Raw genomic sequence first — 21966 nt, 5'->3', positions numbered from 1 at the left:
TTGCATATAATCTTAATAAACAGTGTTATTCCAAATTATAACATTGTTTTTTATTTACTTAAAAACTATCGCAATAATAATTTAATAATTTTATTACCTTGGTTTACAAGAAACGTGTCCAGCATCTTCACAGGAACATACTGCTTCACATGCATCATTAAATGTTTCACCTTTTTTATATGTTTCATTTTTGTATGTACAATGATCAGTAGATTCAGTCATAGCTATAATTACAGATAATAATATTCTTAATATACAAGAACTTATGAAAGATTAACATAAAAATTTTATAATGTTACAATGCATAATTATTATTACATTTGCATGATACATGGATATTTTATTTCGTGAAATTTCAAAGCTGAATTTCTCAAAAACGTTTTGTAAAGTTTTTATAAAACTTTAATACGTTTATGAAATCAAATTACACTACAACTTTAGTCCTTATATTAATATTTTACAAAATAACTAGAGAAAAGATTTTTCAGCCCAAGTGCTTCATTTTAGAAATACTGATTTAAGGGATTTCATAATAAAAAAGGTTATCAAAATTGGTCTGATTTTTAAAGAAGACAACTTCAAAGGGAAGTTCTTGATCACCCAAAACATCTTTATTAAAAGTGTAGCATAAGAAAATAAATTACATGATACTTGAATTTTTCTTTTCATTTCACTTATATACACTTTTTAAATTATATATTATAAATCATTTTTCAAACTGAGTTTTTCAAAAAGTTTAATCTTCATGATACTGAAAATTCTAAGATTATAATATAATTTAGCATATTTTAAATCTGAAAGTTCCACATTTTGTGATTTTTCAGGGGATTGAAATTTTTTTAAAGAATTGACAAACTTTTAACAAATTAATTTGTTTTCAGTGAAATCATTAAAGAAATTATACTGAAATAAGTTGCGTTATTCTTCTCAGCCCTTACTAAATAGAGACACCATATTTGTTGCATTTTTCATGACAGAAATCAGTAAATTATTTTGTTACTTTACACTATACATCTCATTCTTTCTTGGGGCTGTTGTGCATGTAAAGTATCACAAGAGGCACCTCTGGTGCACCAGAGGCACCAAGAGGTGTAAAGGCACAAGAGGCACCAGTCAGAGTTGCTTTTTTTGAATGTAACCATATGATGAACAGTGTGAAAATGTCTTCAATAGGGCTAAATATCACCTGCATTTTGAGGGGCTTGTTTGCTGATATGCTGAAGTTTATTTAGATCAATGAAGAAGACAATGGGAAACTACAAATCACTTTTTTTATAATAAACCTCGTATGGGTTGCATGTTATTCTTGATAATGGTTATATCATTTTTAGGAATGACTTGTAACTCATGACTTCAAAACCACATATTTTACTTCCATTTAAAAATATTATCATGTTGTTTTTGATATTAACTTCTTGATAACAACTAAGTTAAAGTATTCATTAATAATAAATGAAATCTGTAGCATTTTAAAATTTCTTTAGTAATTCTTGAAATAATTTTATTCAGTAGAAAAAATCCTTTTTAAAAAATTTACTTAAATACAGAATTGCTCTGTTTTTAAGTTTAATTTATTATGCTACTGAGTTCATTAAATTTGGATGGCATAATTATAAGAAGTACTGATGGATTTTTTCTGATCAGGAACGTTTATGATAAACATCAGTAGTATATTTACTTCAATGTCTTTGTAAATTCTCTAGTTGCATTCTAATGAACTAATCAATACCTTTCTTTAAAGTATTTTGTATATATATTAACCAAGATTGTCTCATATATATGCAATTTTTACAGATTACCTTCTTTTTAGAAAAAAGAAAAAAACAGGAAAATGTGATCTCTTAGCTCAGTTTTGTGCTTTTTGATTTGCTCAAACATTTAATCAATTTTATTTGCATGCAGAATTAAAATGCGTTTTTCATTATCTTCGTGCTTGTTAAGAAATGGTATAAGAGTATATTAATAATTTAATAATTGAAGTGTAACAAGTTTATCAACAAGGGAGTGCTGGTACAGGTTTTTTCTGAATTTTTCATTTTTTCAGCTTGATTGTGTAAAAAGGAGATAAAATTGTTGAGTACCTTTAATTTACTGCTATGACGATTAATAATTTTATCATAATGAATGTATTTATTCACTTGTTTTAATTTTTTTAAATTATCTTTTTTAGTGAGTTTCTTTAGCACAGGCTTATTTTCAAAAGAGAACAAATGATAAAGCAGAACTATTTAAAATAATTTGTATTATTTACAAAGTATACAAAGAGATTATATATTTTTTAATGGATTGGATATATATATATATATATATATATATATATATATATATATATATATATGGTACTCTACATTAAAACAGATACTTAAGTTAAATGAGTGTTTAGTGGATACATTATATAATAAATAACAACACTTACTACCTCCTCCATGAGGACAGTCAAGTAAAACACAGCATGGATCTTCTTTAGAAGGTGTTTGATGGCAAATCGTATCCGTAGAAGGACGAACATATGGCGGTATGCAAGCAGGTCTAGGTCTACAAGTAACTCCACTGTTTTCACATTTACATGTTTCATCACAGCTTCTGTCAAACGTATCACCCGGCATACAATTAGTAGAATTTCCTTCCATCATATCATCTTCATCGTTATCCATCGATACATCATCTAATGGAGGTTCTGTTAAATTTAATGCCCTACTTTTATGCTGATTCATTAAAGGCTCATTCGAAACATTGTTTGTTGATAAAGGAATTATTGTTGTTATTACTGATCCTCCAGTGTTTGGAGGTTCTGGAGGAGGGCCAGGTGTGGTAGTTCCTGCGCTCTCTGATGACATCACTATTTCTGTTGTGCTAATTGCTGAATCCACTTTATTTTCTGAAAAAATAAAATTTAAACATTAATAAATCATTATAAATTATCATTATAATAATCATTAATTAAAACAAATGAATTTGTGTGAAATCTTCTTCCTAGATTATTTTTACTAAATTTTCATCACAAAATTATTGGATGGAAGTGTTATTTATTAGAATAAAGAGTAATTCATATAATAAAATAACAAATAATGAAAAGTATGATTGAAAAAAGTGAAAACTTCAACCCATGGTTTATACTATGAGAAAAGACAATATGCAGAAAAATACCATTTTCTGTAGGAGAAAACAATTCTTTTCACTATGTTGTGTGACAAAATATGAAGCTACATTATTTTTCTTATGTGAGCAGTGTACTAATAATAAGCCTTAGGAGAATTCTGTTTGTTTGGAATCAGTTGATAATAAAAATAAATTGTATTTTTATTTCCCAACTCAAAAATATTACAATTTGTGAGGTTGTTTGATGATAATCCAGATTTGTATGTGTATATATATATTGAGGATTTTAGTTTTAGAAAGTGTCACATATATTATTTTTATTAAAGTTTAAACAATTTTTGTAGCGAAGGAAATTATGATGCGTAAAAGTCATTTGTACACTGTTTTAATACAAATAAATTACTGTAGGTTTATACTTTGTAGGTGTATACTTTATTAAGAAAAATCTCTTAATAAAATGTTATATTTCTACATGTTAATAAGTGCTCTCAATTAAATATTCATGAATATACAACTTTTCTGAAAAAGTAACTGTATTTTTTCAGTCTTCTCTTATATATACTGTTTTATTCCATTGATGGAGGAAATAATGTACTGAACTTTTTCTAACAGAGTATTATAAATTGATTTGTTATTTTATATTAGTTTTCTCAATCTTTCTTATAATTAAAATATAATAAGCTGTCTGAGGTCAAAAAGGAGCAAAGTTGTTTTTTCAGAAAGTAATTGTATTCATTATACACCCAATATTTAGTGTATAGGGAAAAAGTTTTGTTTATAGGGTTGAATATCATGTGCATTTCAATAGGTTTGGATTGCAAAAGTATATACATTTCAATGAAGAAGTTAATGGGTAACTACTTCACTTCTTATTTTCCCTAGTAAACTTGGTGTCGAAAACTCATTATTCAAGGGAATTGCTACACTACTTTTTTGAGTGACATGTGAAGTCATCCAGAACTGTTACATTCTGGCAGCAACATTATATCAGTATTAATAAACTTATTTTGACACTTAGTTTAAAATGTGAAAGAACCATCCTTCAGTTTTGTATGTGTGTACCTCAGAAAAAATTTAATGAAATCATTTTTTTTTTGAAGTACTAATAGTTGAGTGTTATAGTCATTAGCTATCAAAAATTTCAACAGGGACAAATTTTAAGGGAAATTGTTCATTAAGATTTTCTCCACAGATGTTCCATGTGTTGTTGCAGAATTATCTAGTATTAAGAGATTAAATTAACACTGCATTTAATTAGCAAATCTTATCCAGGACCCGAAATTAATAGAAGAAAAAATTTGAAGTTATATTTTCATTTTCAAAAGTAATAATTTTTCAATCTATTAGTGCGACCACATTTTGTGGAAAAATTAAAAAAAAAATGTTTTTTTAAAGTGGGTCTGTACTATAGATTAAAAAAGTTTTTGACAAAACTGTTGATTTTTAGTCTTTTTTAGTTGTATAATTTACGAAGATATTTGTGTATGGTATTTTTTTTTTTAGAAATTTTACTTTAAATGAAAGATAACACCAATTACGTGGCAGACAGGTAGCCTTTCATCTGAACAGTTCAGGGTTCGAATCCTGGGACAGTTATGGCATTTTTTATGCATTACAAAATTTCAATTCTATATTCCCATGCACAAGTTTCACTCTTACATAGTTAATTAATCATAAAAAAGCACATGAATAATAAATAAAACACAATATTATGATTTTATTTCATTATTTGTATAATACTTTTCGAATCATACAGATGTAATCATATTCTGTAAAGAAATCGATCTGCATTTATGGAAATAATTTATATATGAAGTCTACATAAAAGAATGATTTTGAACATGAATTAAATGAAAACAAAAATACTTACAGTTGATTTTTATTTATCGAATTTGTCATCTCAACAGTTTTTTTTTACATAGCCAATAAATTTTTATAAGTACACCATTAGTCGCTTGGCAAATGTCCAGTTGACACTCAGTGTCTGCCCAAACCCTAATTAACATATCTTCTGTTATGGTTACAATTGCTTCATTAATCCTTTCCTTTAATTGACGTGGGTCGCGTATTTTTTAGTATAAACAATGTTTTTTATACACCCCCACAAGAAAAAAATCACAAAGTGTCAGGTCTGGACTCCTTGGAGGCCAGAGTATAAGTTCCTGGTCGGCCTATCGATCGATGTCCAAATTTTCCGTTCAAGGCTTGGCTGACGAATATATTAAAGTGCGGGGTGCGCTATCTTGTTGAAAATAAATTCATTGTATATTTTCGAGTGCATCCAATTAAGGAAAGCAGTAATTGTTTAACATATCGAGATAAAATTTTCCATTAATAGTCTTTTAAAACGAAGAAAAATGGCCCGATTTCATGGTTTTTCATCTCACCACACGATTAACTTTAGACGAGTAGCGTCCTTTCTCAAAAATTACTTGTGGGTTTTCAGATCCCATATTCGTGAATTGTGTCTGTTAACATACCCATTAATATGTATCTTCATCATTAAAAATTATATCGTCAAAAATGGTTCGTTTTCATTTACTTTGAGGAAAATTTCAACACCGAAATTGAAACGTTTTTCTCCATCATCAGGTTTCAATTCCTGCAGTAGCTGGATTTTATATGCATGTAATCTCAATATTTTGTGTAAAACTGCGAATTGTTGTTTTCAGAATATCAAACTCGAGGCTTCGACGAGGGATGAATTTGTTAGGACTTCTGATTGTAAACTGTCAAATTTGTTGAACAGTTTCATCTAATACTTGTGGTCTGCCAGTAGATTTTTGCTAGAGAAAAAATCCAGTTTCTTCAAACCGTTTGAACCAACGTCGTATATTATTTTCACGTGGTGGCTGTTTTCCATATTCACATCGAAATAGACGTTGAACAAAAACTACGGACTTTAATTCAGCCTGCTACAAAATACACTTTACTTTTTCTTGAACAGTGAATACAGTTACGAACTAAACACATCTGAGCAATACAAAAACTGTTATGGTGGTTTGAAATGCTGTTACACAAACCTTTGGGTTGAAGGCTATTAGGGTTACCAACATAACTTCTCAAAATTTTCTTACTGCCTTGATCTTTTTTTCCTGTTTAGCCTTCGGTAATCACCGTCAGGTATTACTTCAGAGGATGAATCAGGATGATATGTATGAGTGTAAGTGAAGTTTTGTACAGTCTCAGGTCGACCATTTCTGAAATGTATGGTTAACTGAAACCCAACCACCAAAGAACACCGGTATACACGATCTAGTATTCAAATCCGTATAAAAGTAACTGCCTTTACTAGGTTTTGATCGTTGGAACTCTCGACTTGGAAATCAGCTGATTTCCGAAGACCTGCCTTGATCTGAATTACAGAAACCCCACCATTCTTCTATGAAAACGCTGTAGTTAAAAAAAAAAATTATGTTAAATTAAAATTAAAAAAAAAAAAAAAAATACGTGATGTAGTTTATAGCGGATTTTTTCAAAATTATATTAGCATCAGTATATATTTATTGGTATAAATGACCGAGAAACTAAAAAATTCAGCAACACCACCATTTTTAAGAGTTAAAAAAGTTAAAGATTTAATATAAAAGCAATTACACGATATAAAATCAAACTAAATGTTCAAAGCCAAAAATAATTACTAATATTACTGTAGAAACCACATTAAAAGAATGTACTTGTATATCCTCACAGTACAGAGAAAAAAGATAGAAGGGATGTAGGAAAAATCATGAAGGAAAACATAACAAAGACCTAAGTATGCTTTTATAACTGGTCAAATAATACGTCTGGTTCACACTAGTAACTAAACGTTATTAGTACACTTATTAGTAACTTATTGACTATTGATAATTATAATGAGGTATTGCCCCCAATAGCAGGCGTTGGTGAGTATTTCAAAACTTTCCTGGATTTGATTACTTGGAACGATTTGAGTTTTTATAGTGAGATCGTATTTATTTCAGATCTTCAGATACCTAGAGCTATTTGCTAGAATAAAAATTACTTGAATCTTAGCAATTGTGATTAAAAAAAGAGAAAGAAAAAAATAAACAAATCGTAGCTTAACAATTCTGGTTTATTAGAGCGCAATAATTTACATATAATAATAATGTTAAAAAAATTACCTACCTGCTTGCTATTCCTTTTTTCTAACCCAGATAGTACAGTATGTTTTAATAAAATGCCCTGATTATTTTTTACTACATATGGTTCGAATGAAAAAAAATCTCTCTACAATATAAAGGTTAATAAGAGTACAATTGTCAAACGATAAAATTATTGTCGATAGATTAATCTCTAACCGATTGTTAGATACGATCTGAACAGATGTGACCTAAAGAGAAAATGAAGTGAATGTAAGAAAGAACGTCCTAATTCACAGGATGTGATTTAAAAAAAGAAAATTAACAATGTCTGTGCTCTAGCTTGTACGATTTATTTCTATTTTTTTTCATTATAATTTTTTTTTTAATTTAAATTATTGTTGTAATATCAGTTAGTAATCTTTATTTACACCTCATTTAGAGATTAGAAATATTGTACAGTCTAGAATTCTCTATAATATTTTGCTGGCCTATATTATAATACTGTATTCGTTATAAAACTATAAAATTCTTGTGATTTTAGTTAAATAAAATACAGTGTATGTGTGTGTGTGTGTGTGTGTGTGTGTGTGTATGTGTTATATATATAATAGCATTAAAAAAAAATAGTATCTTTATTCATAAACGTTGTTGAATTGTCGATCATGCCTAAGCAAATTATTGAAAAATGTAATTAAACATTTTAATAGGAAAAAATTGTTCTATATAAATTATTACACTCGTATATCTACGTAAACATTAAAAAAATTTTAAAATACCGTAACCAAAATAAATAAAATAAAAACATAAAATGACGGCTTTTAAAATGGTTTATAAACAGGAGTGCCCCTTGATAAAGATACTATAAAAAATTAATTTTGTTAAAAGTACAGCTGAGTTCAATGTGTTTATTTGATACATCTCTAACAAAATAATTTGATATGGACACCACATATAAAGTACGCCTATTAAATTACATATACACATTTTTTTTTAAATGAGAAGTACATAAAATTTTATTTCAATTAATAACTTCTGATATTTTTTCATTTTTTTTTATTGTTATTATTGAATTATTTATTGTAAAACCTTTTTAGTCATAGATTAATAATTATTAATAAATCAATATATTTAAATAAAAAAAAAGTTAAACAAAAGGAGATGAAGAGTGATTTGAACCGTGTGCCTTCCTCTTGTAAGAACAAAATATTCCATTAATTAAAATTTTATTTGGCTATAACTCTGGAACCAATGAAAATAATTATGTTGCAAAACTCTCAATGAGGTCTTACTGCAGTTAAGAAAAAGTCCAAAATCCAAATTTTTTTGAAATTTTGGGCTTTTTTGGACTCTTTTGATCCAGTCGATTGTAATCAAAAGAGGAGGTGTATAACTAAATATTACAACAGTCCTAAATTCAAAATTTCAACATCCTACGGCTAATCATTTTTGAGTTATGCGAGATACATACGTCCATACGCACGCACGTACGTACGTCACGCCGAAACTAGTCAAAATGGATTCAGGAATAGTCAAAATGGATATTTTCGTTGAAATTTGGAATCCGAAATTTTTCGCGATCACAGTATTTCCTTTAATTCGTACGAGGAAGTAAAAAACAACAAACAGTATTGACAAAGCTGTTTAAATAAATATCATTCAGCGTATTTTTAGGTGTTTTCTTTTTTGGAAGAAATTAAGTGAAAGACGTTAAAAAGGGTTTTACTCAAACATAAAATTAAAATAATATTTATTTTCTTGTTAATAGTTTCAGATTTTTGACAGCGTAACAATATTTTTGTTTATTTCTCATTGCAGAAATAAAAATAAATCAGTGACATTACCACATAAGAATTTCATGAAGATTTGATTTTGAAATCTGTTGCGTGAAAAAAAACGAATATACGAATAAGAATTTAAAATTTATTTTTTATAGGTAAATATTAACTATTTTATAGAAGTTAAGTAAAAATGTTACTTTAGTAAATGAAATTACCATAGAGTAATCTTTTCGATAGTTTGTTATTTACTGGAATTTAATTTCAAATTATTTTTAAATAAATATTTTATAAGCAGAAAAGTTTAAATGAAGTGCAGCAAAAAATGTGTATATGTAATTTAACAGGCGTACAAGGAAATCATGTGGTACCCATATCAGATTTTTTCTTTTAGATTGATGGTTGAACTGGATTTAAGGTATGTAAATAAGTATATTTGGTTTTTGGGTAAATTAATATCGAAATAAATAATTATAATTTTTTATTAAGATTTACTGATATTCTGCTAAATTTTATATTTGGCCGGTCGCTTGTGATCAGTGGTACTGGTCTTGGGTTCGATTCCTGGCAAGTGAGAGATGATTTTTCATCCATTTCATCTAACACATCGTACAAGGTTGTAAAGCATTGTTTAGGCATTTTTAACATAACCATATCTTGTGAGGCTTTTAATAAGGTAAGATCTTGGAAAAGCTTTTAGATAACAAAGATTTGAAAGTAATTTAGGTTAATCAAGTGAATTCCCATATTTCAGTTCTGTTGTAGTATCCAGTCTAAACAAATAAAACAGATAATATTTATTATTATTTTTGTTGCCTAGTGAAAACCAGTTAAATTACCTCATACTTTTGAAATAATTTTAATCTGTACATCTGGATAAGGTTACAGAAAACCAAGGAAAGCTTGATTTAAACCGATTAGGTAATCTAAGTTGTTCATATTTTTTTCTTTCACTTAATCCAGATTTATTGGCTGAGAAATATGGTTTTTTGTTAATTTAGTTCAGTTTTTTATGTCATTATTTAATTTTGACGGCAGTCAATTTTTATACGTATCATCAGAGTTACTTATTGAAGGTTCTGATGAGATGTTAAAAAAGTCTTTTGTTTATGTATAGGTAAATGTAAACATGCTCTTTTATTATTTTTTTCTACAGTTCTTACAAATGATCTTTGCTTAACATCGTTAAGAGCTTATAAAATAGCTAGTCCAACATAGAATAAATTCAGTTCTGTAGTTTACAATAAAAATATACTTATTCTTTTCTACTTGATAATACAAAGTACTTTTTTTATTAAAAAAAATTAAATTAGGAGAATTTTTGTGAAAGAGTTAATGACTTTTCAAATGAAATTTATAAAGGGCTTACCATTAAAAAAAAGATTATTGTTATTAAGAGACAATCGTGAATTAGTTTTAGTTATATAAGTATTAAAAATAATTCGCTGGCCTTCAGGCGTTCGACAATAGAAATATAATTTTGAATGGAATTAATTGAGTACCAGGCAAGGCCATACAGCCGAAATAGAAAAATATTTTTTTCTCATTTCACTTAACCAAAAGGAATATGAATGTTTTAATTTTGATTAGCATATAGACATTAAATTAGCGATTAAACCTTAGTATAGTACGTTCGGTACATCATAGCAATCTATAAAAAAATATATTTTTTAATTACTGGATAATTTAATTAAAAATAATGAGGGTAAATATTTTTATTTTTAACTTATAATTCTGGAAAACAAGATCGCCGTACAAAATCATTTTTATAATAATTTAATTTAAAATCTAACTTAATTGGCCATTACGAACGTTAAACAATATTTAGCAGATATTGCAGAAAAAGTACTTATCCAATATAACTAAGAAAATATGAAGGAAAGTAATAATTAATTAATAAAAACAAAAACAAAGATCAGTCACGAAGACCGATCTTTAGTTTCCGATTATCTCACGATTTCGCAGTCAAAAATGTACTGATTTTCAGAAGACAACGGAGTATGTACGTTCGATTAACAAATAGACACTAAACACAAGAATCAAGTTAAACTCGCTCATCACTGTGACTCACTGCATAAGTGCGTATGAAACATACACAAATACAAAGTCAGCTTAACCTTAATTTGAGGTTATGTTGACTGTTAACGACCTTAAATTAAGCGGAACTGAAGAACGACTCAACTAATCTTCTTCAAATTCTCACATGCAATACTTCAAATACACTGCTACAGCATATCTAAATTTCAATGAAACTAATCTAATAATTTTTGAGATTTTCGATTTGTATAAAATAAATTTTATACGTAGACCTATATATATATATATATATATATATATATATATATATGGAAATTAAGATTTTACATTTTAAGTGAATGGAATTTTCGTACTCCTCATACCTCAAAACCTACAGAACTACAGAACCAAAAAAACAGAGTATTCAGTACTTTTAGAAAAAGATTTTTAGGATTTGCCTAAAACTTCTGAATTTTTAGGCATATCCTAATCGAAAGCTAATTTTGGTTTTTTAATAAAGTGTAAATTTAGATTGCCTACCGCGATTTAATGCTGATCTCTTTTGCTGATCGGATAAGATAAAAATGTATCTCAATAAGACAAAAATGGTATGAATATTAAACCAATGAAAACAGATATTCCTTCTCATGAGCAAAACTTAAGGAAGGGAGTATTATGCCCCCGTCACTTTAACTTGTTGGTTATTTATTATTGTTATTTTTCATATGTTCTTCTAACATATACCTAAATATATGTACCTATATACCAAATAATTATATACCGAATTGCATTAATTAATTAATTATATTACCGAATATTATATAGAAAACTAGGTAAATGTTCCTCTTACATGGTATGTGTTCCCCAGAAGTTGTTATTCAGGTGGCCGGAATTCCATCTTTGCCTTGCAGGATCAAATGAAATAAATCGTCGTTGTCTGCGCGTTCCATATGCATAATCTTCTGAATTCATCAATTTTATGTTGAATTTTCATTAGGTGGTCGGCACACACCTCTCGTAAATATTTTTTCCAATCGCTCATTTAACGCTCATTTTCAATTTGCCTACACAAAATTGCATTGTTGTATACTGCTTGGTACAATAATATAACTATGGAATAAAATGGTAACTGACTGGTTTCAAACCGGGTGCCCTTTCTTAATCCTGTCTCATGCCTGCATGACCTAACGTGGTACATCTTTATCTGTCAGATAGCGTCAAAGTCATTGGTTAGCCGTTTTCACATAAACGCATTTGATGATTTTATTGAAACTGAATGGCTGATTCCTTTGGATTAATATTCTTAGCTAGTACAAACTACGATATTTCCTTTATAAAATCCACGACCAAGAACATAATATAGCTATGAGAATTAATGTTACGTCGACGTCTTCATTACGAAGAAGTAATCTTTTGGTTAGGATGTAATAAAATATACCGTATCAGTTATCGTGATACGGTTTTTGATAACGAGAAAGGGAGATTATAAACGTTATTTTGGTTAATTAACTTTCCTTCAGTAAGTAATTAACAAGATATCAGAAATATTAAGAGCGAAATTATTTACGGTTTCAATAATTGTATTATTAGTTCATTAAAAAGATAACAAGTAAACAAAATACAATAGTAATATATTTTCTTAGCCTATTAGTGGTTGTTAGAAACGTTTGGCTGAGTTAATATTTCAGTGAAGATTAATTTCGAGAAAATGACAAAAATATCACTGTTTTAGAAAAAGACTGAAACAGTGATATTTCACTGTATGTATGTGAAATATCACATATATACAGCGTACACACTAAAACTGTATGTATTAGTGTGTCTTTACATACACTAATGTAAAGACATACATTACATTAGTGTGTAATTTGTGTCTTACATACATTACAGACTAATCTGTGTATAAAAGACATTATACACAAATTAGTATGCATAATGTCTTTCAATATACACACTATAAAATGAATAATGTGTATAATGAAAGACTCACTATTCATTTTATAATAGTAAGTATTACTACATGTATTAAAGTGTTGGTTTTACGTGCCAGTGGTCGCAGGTCGATACTCATTACGCTGGAAATGAAGTGTATCCAACAAAATATTACAATTAAATTATTAAATAGGGCATTTTTTAAACAATTTCTTTTTAACACTTATCTTTATCATGAAATACTTAAATATCTTATTTAAAGCGAAATTAAATAATCTAAAGTCATTCAGTAGATCGCAATAATTATATGTAGGCCGTCACTCCAGTTTGGGAGCATAATAATTCAAAGTTATCAACAGTTCTATGTATATGACCTACACAGAATTTATTTTGAACGAGATACCACATGAAAGATTAATTTGAAAAAATAAAAAGAATTCTAAAATAGTTATTTATATTATAAACTGCACATATAATAATCTTTTTGAATATTGAAAGTCGTAATTTTGTTAGTAGATGAAATAATTAAGATTTGTGGTCGTAAAAAAAAAATTCCTTAATGTAATGCTGCGTATAATTTTTTTTGTACAGCACTACTTTCAAGATACTACAAAGCGATACAATTTATTTTTCGAAACAAAGAAAAACAGTTTCAAATTAAAAATTCCTGATTATTTAAATTAATTTTCGTAATGGATGGAAGTTACATTATTTTGTAAATCGTCTAAAAACTATTTTTATTTTAGATCAAATTTAATCATAGTCGGTTGGTATAATTAATCTAATTAAAAGTAAAGAAACTATAATTAAATAAAAATTTCAAGAGTTTTCGACTAACTATACTATCTCCAGGAATATTATATATATTATAAAATTAGTCAAAATATAATTACGGTAAATATTTGTGACGGTTTGTGTCAGAATAGAAAACAGAATTAAATTCTCTTTAAAGCCTTCCAATAAAAACGGATGCTATGCATTTTTGCTTCCTTGTACGAAATAAAGGAAGTATTGTGAATGAGAAAAATTTCGGTTTTCGGATTTCAACGGAAATATACATTTTGACCATCTATGAATCCATTTTGACAAGTTTCGGCGTAATGTCTGTACGTACGAATGTATCTCGCTTAATTAAAAAACGATTAGGTGTAGGATGTTGAAATTTTGAATTTAGGATAGTTGTTAACATTTAGTTGTGTACCTCCCCTTTTGATTGCAATCAACTGAACCAAAAGTATCCAAAAAAGCCCAAAATCCACAATAACTTGAATTTTAGACTTCTATTTAACTGCAATAATACGCCCTTACTGGAAGCGTTTCAACGATATATCATAAGTGGTACTTATTTTCAATGTGGTTCCAGAGTTATAGCCAAATGAAATATTTTGATCTTAAAAGGTGAAGGCATATCGGTTCGAATCACACTTCATCTCTTTTTTTTAACTTGTATTTTAATTTAAATATATTAATTTAATAATAATTATTAACCTCCGATTGTAAAAAAAAATTAAGATAAATAACAATTCAATAATAACAATAAAAAAAAAATGAAAAAAAAAAGATCAGAAGTTATTAATTAAATAAAATTTTATGTACTTTTCATTGAAAAAAAAAAGTGTATTTGTAATTTAATAGGCGTACAAGTATGTCATGTAGTGTCCACATCAAATTTTTTTAACAATATTCAAATTTTCCTGTTGATGGCGTGAGAAGTTGAAGGCACCCAAGAATAATAATGATTGTTATTATTATTATTATTATACTTTGTTGATGTTTTTAGTTGTTATTAATACAATTTGTTTTTAATGATATCGCCATATAAACGTGAAGCTTGTGTGTGGGATATGGAAATATAGCGTATGAAAAATCCATGTTTGAATTAAATCTAATTTTTACAATGTAGCAGCCTGAATCGTTGAGTTACAATCTCGTGCTAAATTCAGCAATTACTAAGGAGATAATATTTTCACTATCTTATTTTAGTAATATATCAAATTTCCGAATAAATTATATTTAAAAAGATAATATAATAACTTTAACACAGAAAAACTAAGAGAATACTTTTTTTATGATTTAAAAGAACTTAAATTTTATCTTCCATTTTTTTTTTGTCTGACGTAATTATTTCAATTTAGAAGAATGTAGTAAAAGATGTTAAACGTTTACTCTTCGTGTAAGTATACTGTACTATGCATAACATTAGCTAGTCATTTGTTATAGTAGTACGTGAAACCTTTTACATACAAATGCAAAAAAAAAAAAAAAAAAAAAAATCAAATACCGTTTTTCATGATAATTTTATGTTTGAAAAGAAAAATTTCTTTATTATTTTTTTTACTCGTTTTAGTTTTTTTTATTCAATTTGATATGTGACGAAGGTTACCTTATTTCGACATGATTTTAAATAAGTTCTTTGTTAAATTACTTATTTGATTTATGAGAAGTAAAATAACTCATAATTTTAAACTCAACCATTTATTATGAGTAATAAGGTACTACTATGACTATAGCACTTTACTATATCGTACTATAGTCGAAAGAAGAAATAAAACTTTTTTTTTTTTTAAGAAAAGTATAATTACAGTGAAAAAGTACTTTTGGATGATTAAATTAAGATTGCTACATACAGCTATAATAATTAATTAGTTGTAATGTATAATGTAGGTTAATCGTATCAGATTAAACTTTTAACCTCTTTTAGCACATTCTGCTGAGTGAGAATCACTAAACCAGATCATTAAAAAAAATATATCAAATGAACTAACATATTTTAATTTTTTATTGTAAATTTGGAAAAAAATTCATAACCTCTAAAAATTCTTAAATTCGGTAGGCATAAGTATAAGAATTTTTTTTCTTTTAAAGCTGACAAGTTTAATCTGTGTATTTAGTCTGTGTTTAGTCTGTGTATTTACCGATTATTATGTTTGAAATTAAATAAGAAAAATCTCTGCCAAAGAAAAAAAAATCCCAGCATTTGTTTCTTTAGCTTAAAATAATGAACAATAAAAAATAATGTATTATTTATTTAAATATGCAATAACCTCGCATTTAAAAAATATATATATATGAAAGTGAAAAGAATATTTATTATAAGAAAGAGTGTCTGTAAAAATAGATGATTTCTATAACAACTTAAGTAACAAATTTACTACACATTTTAACAAGATGTTATGTGAATTAGGTTAAACATATTCACATGCAAACAGTATTGTGTAGACCTATGTTGCATGTGAATGTAATGCGGTAATGTATAACCGAAGTACTCTACATCAAAGGATAGAATATAATTAAAATGTTATTCAAACTGATCTCCGATGAAAAAATTTCCCTAAGTTTTTTAATTTCATTTTTATTAAATTATTTAAAAATGTTTCAAAAAAATGGTTTTTCATCTATCAATCTATCTCACGGTTTACAATAAGTTACTTAAAAGAAAAACAAAATAACTTTATATTATTACACAGATTTAAATCAATATTTCCTGGGCTGATTTTCAGGAGTTACTGGTGGGACATTCATTTACCGGACTGAGCATATTAATTAAATCTAAAAGGGAAAATTTACTTTTCTTAAAAAGTTTTTCTCGAATTATAATTCATGAATTTTACCTTGCAAATAAATAAAAATTAAATAACATTTGTACTGTTTATTTAAATAGTAATATTTATTTTATAAAACATCCCTGAAAACTAAATTTTGGAAATCTGGTAGGTCTGAGACACGAAGAAAATGCAAAAAAAAAAACAAACAATTTACATGTTCTCGCTACCCAAAGAAGCTTAGCCATAATAGAAGTTATATGATAGTCTCTTTTCTTTTTATTTTTAATTATTTGTTGCTTTTTTGGAAATAAAGAACAAGATTTTGTCTTAAAAAATAAACATAAAAAATTCACTTTAAAAAAACGCAAACATGAAAGAATAATACCTTTTTCAGTCTTAAATTTTCGAAGTTGGTTCACACGAAGGGTAAGTTTCTGGTATTCGTTTATTTTTAAATTGGTATCGTCTTCAGAAAATTGAAATTTAAAGAACTGAATATAATATATTTAAATTTTTTGTGCGATTTTCCATTTTACTATTGTTATTTTTTTAAATAAATATTTTTAAAAAGAAGAAATAAAATTATTTGGCCATTTTACAAGAAATGTTAAAACTCAATTATGCTTAATAGTTTTTTAAAAGATTATTTCATTTATATAATTATCACCTTGAATAACACGTCAAAGGTTAAATCATCTATTTTTTAAGATGTAAATTAAGGGTATAATAACAAAAGAGTAAATAATAATAATGATTTTCTTTTATGTTGTCAGGACAACTATATGTAATCGGTAAACAACATAATGGAAGGTGACATCACCGTAATACTATCTCTGGTTACATGTTAACCTACCCGTGTTCGTAATCCACCGTAACAAAATAATCTACGTCATATTTTATCTTTAAAAAATTCACGTTTGAAAATATCAAATTAATATTTAAAATAAACCTAATAATCTTTTAATGTTTATTATACTAATACTAAGCAGCTCGTTTCTAATACAAGTATATATATACATCTTGTTGCTAAATTGAATTACTATATATCGATAAATATATCGATTCAAGCGAAATGTAGGTGGGTCCAACGCAGCGGGTAAATGATCTACTGTTTGATTAAGACAATAAAAATCTTATCGGCCAAACTTTATCGACATAATACATTCCCATAAATTAGGAGCGATTAGGAATTCGGCTTATTCCAAGTCAGACGGTAGAGGGCCGTGTGGAATATCTAGATGGTAACCACTAAACGGTGAATTTGAAACCATACGAGTTAGTAGGAGAAAATTACATTTTTGAGATAATTTGTGTGTATTTAATTTCTATATAATATTTTTCAATTTAACTATTCGCGCGCGCACCCCCCCCCCCAATACATACACAATAAAAATTTAATTATTATATAATTACAATTCAAAGAATTAAACAAAGATAAAATAACTGATAGATGATCCTACGCAAGATGAAGTCCTACGCAAGAACTATCGCATGAAAATAAACAAGAACAAAACAAAAGTAATGAAATGTAGTAGAAATAACAAAGATGGACCACTGAATGTGAAAATAGGAGGAGAAAAGATTATGGAGGTAGAAGAATTTTGTTATTTGGGAAGTAGAATTACTAAAGATGGACGAAGCAGGAGCGATATAAAATGCCGAATAGCACAAGCTAAACGAGCCTTCAGTAAGAAATATAAGTTGTTTACATCAAAAATTAATTTAAATGTCAGGAAAAGATTTTTGAAAGTGTATGTTTGGAGTGTCGCTTTATATGGAAGTGAAACTTGGACAATCGGAGTATCTGAGAAGAAAAGGTTAGAAGCTTTTGAAATGTGGTGCTATAGGAGAATGTTAAAAATCAGATGGGTGGATAAAGTGACAAATGAGGAGGTATTGCGGCAAATAGATGAAGAAAGAAGCATTTGGAAAAATATAGTTAAAAGAAGAGACAGACTTATAGGCCACATACTAAGGCATCCTGGAATAGTCGCTTTAATTTTGGAAGGACAGGTAGAAGGGAAAAATTGTGTAGGCAGGCCACGTTTGGAATATGTAAAACAAATTGTTAGGGATGTAGGATGTAGAGGGTATACTGAAATGAAACGACTAGCACTAGATAGGGAATCTTGGAGAGCTGCATCAAACCAGTCAAATGACTGAAGACAAAAAAAAAAAAAAAATAACTGAAATAAAAATAAATCGTACAAGAAACATAGAATCTACAAAATCAATTACATCCTAAATGAAAAATAAAAAATGAAAAAGTTGATGTGGATACCACATGACTTCCTTGTACGCCTATTAAATTACATATATACACTTTTTTTTTTTTAATGAAAAGGACATAAAATTTTATTTCATTAATAACTTCTTATATTTTTTCATATATTTTTTTTTATTGTTATTATTGACTTATTATTTATCGTAAATTTTTTTTTTACAATCAGAGGTTAATAATTATTAATAGATCAATAAATTTAAATTAAAAAAGACAAGTTAAAAAAAAGGAGATGAAGTCCGATTCGAACGGATATGCCTTTTCCTTGTAAGATCCAAATATTTCATTAATTAAACTTTTATTTGGTTATAACTCTGGAACCAATGAAATTAAGTACCACTTATGATATAACTTTGAGAAGTTCTCAATGAAGGCTTATTTCTGTAATTAAGAAAAACTCTGAAATACAATTTTTTTGGATTTTGAGCTTTTTTGGACACTTTTGGTTCAGTCGATTGTAATCAAAAGGGGAAGTGCAAAACTAGACGTTACAAAGTCCTAAATCCAAAATTTCAACATTCTACGGCTAATCGTTTTTGAATTATGCGTACGTATAAACGTCACGCCGAAACTAGTCAAAATGGATATTTCCGTTGAAATCTGAAAACTGAAATTTTTCGCGATCACAATACTTCCTTTACTTTGTACAAGGAAATAAAAAGTTACTTAACTATCTGGCATTAAATTAGCAGTTAAAATTTAACCCCTCTTTAAATAGCTTAGAAAACTATTTCTGTTCTTTCGATTTTACATTTATTTTTTTCTATGTAACTGTTTTCTCATTTATAGAAAAGTATATATAGATATTTTTTAAATATCTGTATCAATTGATTTGTTAAAAAATTATATGTTTAATACATCACTGATTTGTTAAACCAACAGAAATTCATAAAAATTCGTGTTTGTCCTAAGGTGTGTATTTTTTTATTTATTTTTTGACTGATTACTTAATTCACTACAGACACTTACAAAGCTTGTATGTGGGAATAAAAAAACGGAAATTGTTGTATACGTAAAATTCCATGTCTGACTGGATTTTTATTCTAGAGTTTCATAAATTATAGTTAAAAAAAAAAAGGTTAAATGAAAATATCTTCGTTGTTTGAATAAAACATTATCGTGTACTAATCTAATCTTGTGATAAAAGGTTCAAAATTATTCCAATACTATGAATATTAACAATTGGAAAATTTATAAAAATTATATTCAAAGTCAATAAATTTTAAATATTTGAAAGTTAGAAAAACTTATATTGATGTAAAAATTGCTATATTTTTAAAGTTAAAAATAAAGTTATTTTGAAAGAAACAAAAATTTCAAGTTTTTGTAAGATCAGGTTTTTCAAAGTTTTCTAAGAGTAACATGAATAAAAAATTTATACAATTTTTAAGAGCGACATGATTTTTTTCAAATTTAACAAAAAAATATTAATGGCGTTAAGTTATATTAAACTGTGTTTTGAGGGCCATGTTCTTTTTAAAAGCTAAAAAAATATATTAATAATGTTTGAATTTTACTAAAGTTCAACATCGTTCCATATACATCATCCAATTAATTATTTAATTATCTTAAAATTAAGACAATAAAATAAATCTTTCTCTTACACAAACTATTCATCAAATTTCATAATTGTACTTTTAACCGTTTCTAAGATATAAAGCAAAATTAATTATTTCATACATATTAACAGAATCTTCACAAGAATTTAATCTTTTTGAAGAACCTTAAAAATTGAAAAATGGAAAAAAGGGAGAAGAAGGTTTTATTATTTTTTTACCAGTATAAATACGTACGTCCATTATGTACTTTTTGTGCTTTCCTTTCTTATTTAATGTAGCACTGTACTAAAGAGCACAAAAACAAGATGATATGAAAAATCTACTAAATATAAACATAAAATGCACGAATAAAATTTAGTAAAAAATTACATTAAATTAAAAAGCTATTTAAAAGTGTAAGAATTTTCAAACCGTTATTAGAAAAGATTCCTGCTCGGACGTCTTTTTAACTTTTCTAATAAAATTTGGTGGATTAGCCTGACGCCTGATCAGTTAATTCTTGTGAACAGGTAATTCAGAATAAAATTTTAAGCATGGTTTTTTTTTAATATAAAATCATTTATAAATGAAACTTTTAAATTAAAATATAAACTGTGCTTAGATATGGAGAATTAGTGATCATATGGAATATGTTTAACTAGAAGATTTTGAAGGATTTAAAATGTTAGATTAATCTAAACTGTGAACGTCAAACATCTAAATTAGTTTATGACGAGATCTGTATAATATTTTTTTCTGTCGCCGTGTTTAATTTTCAGTCGTTTCCAATTTACCGGATCGTAAGTAAATCTGATTATCAAAAAAAAAAATGACATTCAGAAAGAGGTTTCCACTGAAATCCTTGAAAGAACGATATGTATACATACATCCTTATACAGCGTACATAAATATATATTAAACATAAATAAGTACATACAAAGATAAGTCCAAAGAACATTGATTACAGACCAAAATTCAGAACATAAATAGGAAAGAAAACACCAAACAGTAGGCTTATTAATCACACAAAGAACAACTAAAAACGAACAAAGAAATAGTGAAACAAAAGTAAGTAGCGAAACTAAATGAAGATTTTTGACGATGCACAACACCCTAGAGTAATTCACCTCAAATCTCGGACAACTTACAGATCTAATATATGCAGCCACTTATAGAGCATTTATACTTGTTTAAGGTAGTAAAACTTTTCTTTCTTAGGAGCGGAGATAAGGCTCTTATCTATAGACTAATTGGCCGAGATTTGCGAAGGAAGAGTAATTATGTACTTCCTAGATCCCGGAAGGAGTGTTTTCGTAGATTTTTCACTTACATGACACCAAAGGTTTATAACTTTTTGCCAAATTTTGTGAATGATAGTATTTATTCAGTATGATAATGTTGAGTTCTTTTTTGATTCAATTGTGACTAAAACTGACAAATTATTCTAGGGAAGCATAAAGCTTACGGCTTTCGTCAATTGCCTTCTGACTTCTAATGACAAAAAAATGATTTTCCCTCGCTTAAATATTTCTATAATCTTTAGTAATTGTTAAATATCTACTCAGCCACTTCTGTCCTAATTTATATATCTTTAATATTCTTCAGTATTTTAATCATAAATTGATGGTAACTCCTAAAACAAGACTAATGTCCTCATCGAGTACCTAATTTTCCAAACTATTATTAAATTAC

General features: G+C 27.3%; 1 protein-coding gene across 3 annotated transcripts in view; it reads right to left on the bottom strand.

Moving 5' to 3' along the window:
* The window catches only part of sas (stranded at second transmembrane protein), a 329651-nt gene that overhangs the window by 49096 nt on the left and 258589 nt on the right, over positions 1-21966 (bottom strand). For 2 of the 3 annotated variants that reach the window (XM_075366372.1, XM_075366370.1), the window contains exons 2-3: positions 2417-2878; positions 98-224 (exon numbers count right to left, since the gene is read on the bottom strand). In XM_075366372.1, coding sequence (XP_075222487.1) covers positions 98-224; positions 2417-2878 — 589 coding nt within the window. The remainder of the gene's footprint in view (positions 1-97; positions 225-2416; positions 2879-21966) is intronic. The other variant, XM_075366371.1, reaches the window with a different exon arrangement.

Source organism: Lycorma delicatula, chromosome 5 (genome assembly GCF_047948215.1).
Source record: "Lycorma delicatula isolate Av1 chromosome 5, ASM4794821v1, whole genome shotgun sequence".
Taxonomy (NCBI): Eukaryota; Metazoa; Arthropoda; class Insecta; order Hemiptera; family Fulgoridae; genus Lycorma; species Lycorma delicatula.
The sequence above is the reverse complement of the archived record's forward strand: the minus strand, read 5'-3'. Positions and strand labels throughout refer to the sequence as shown.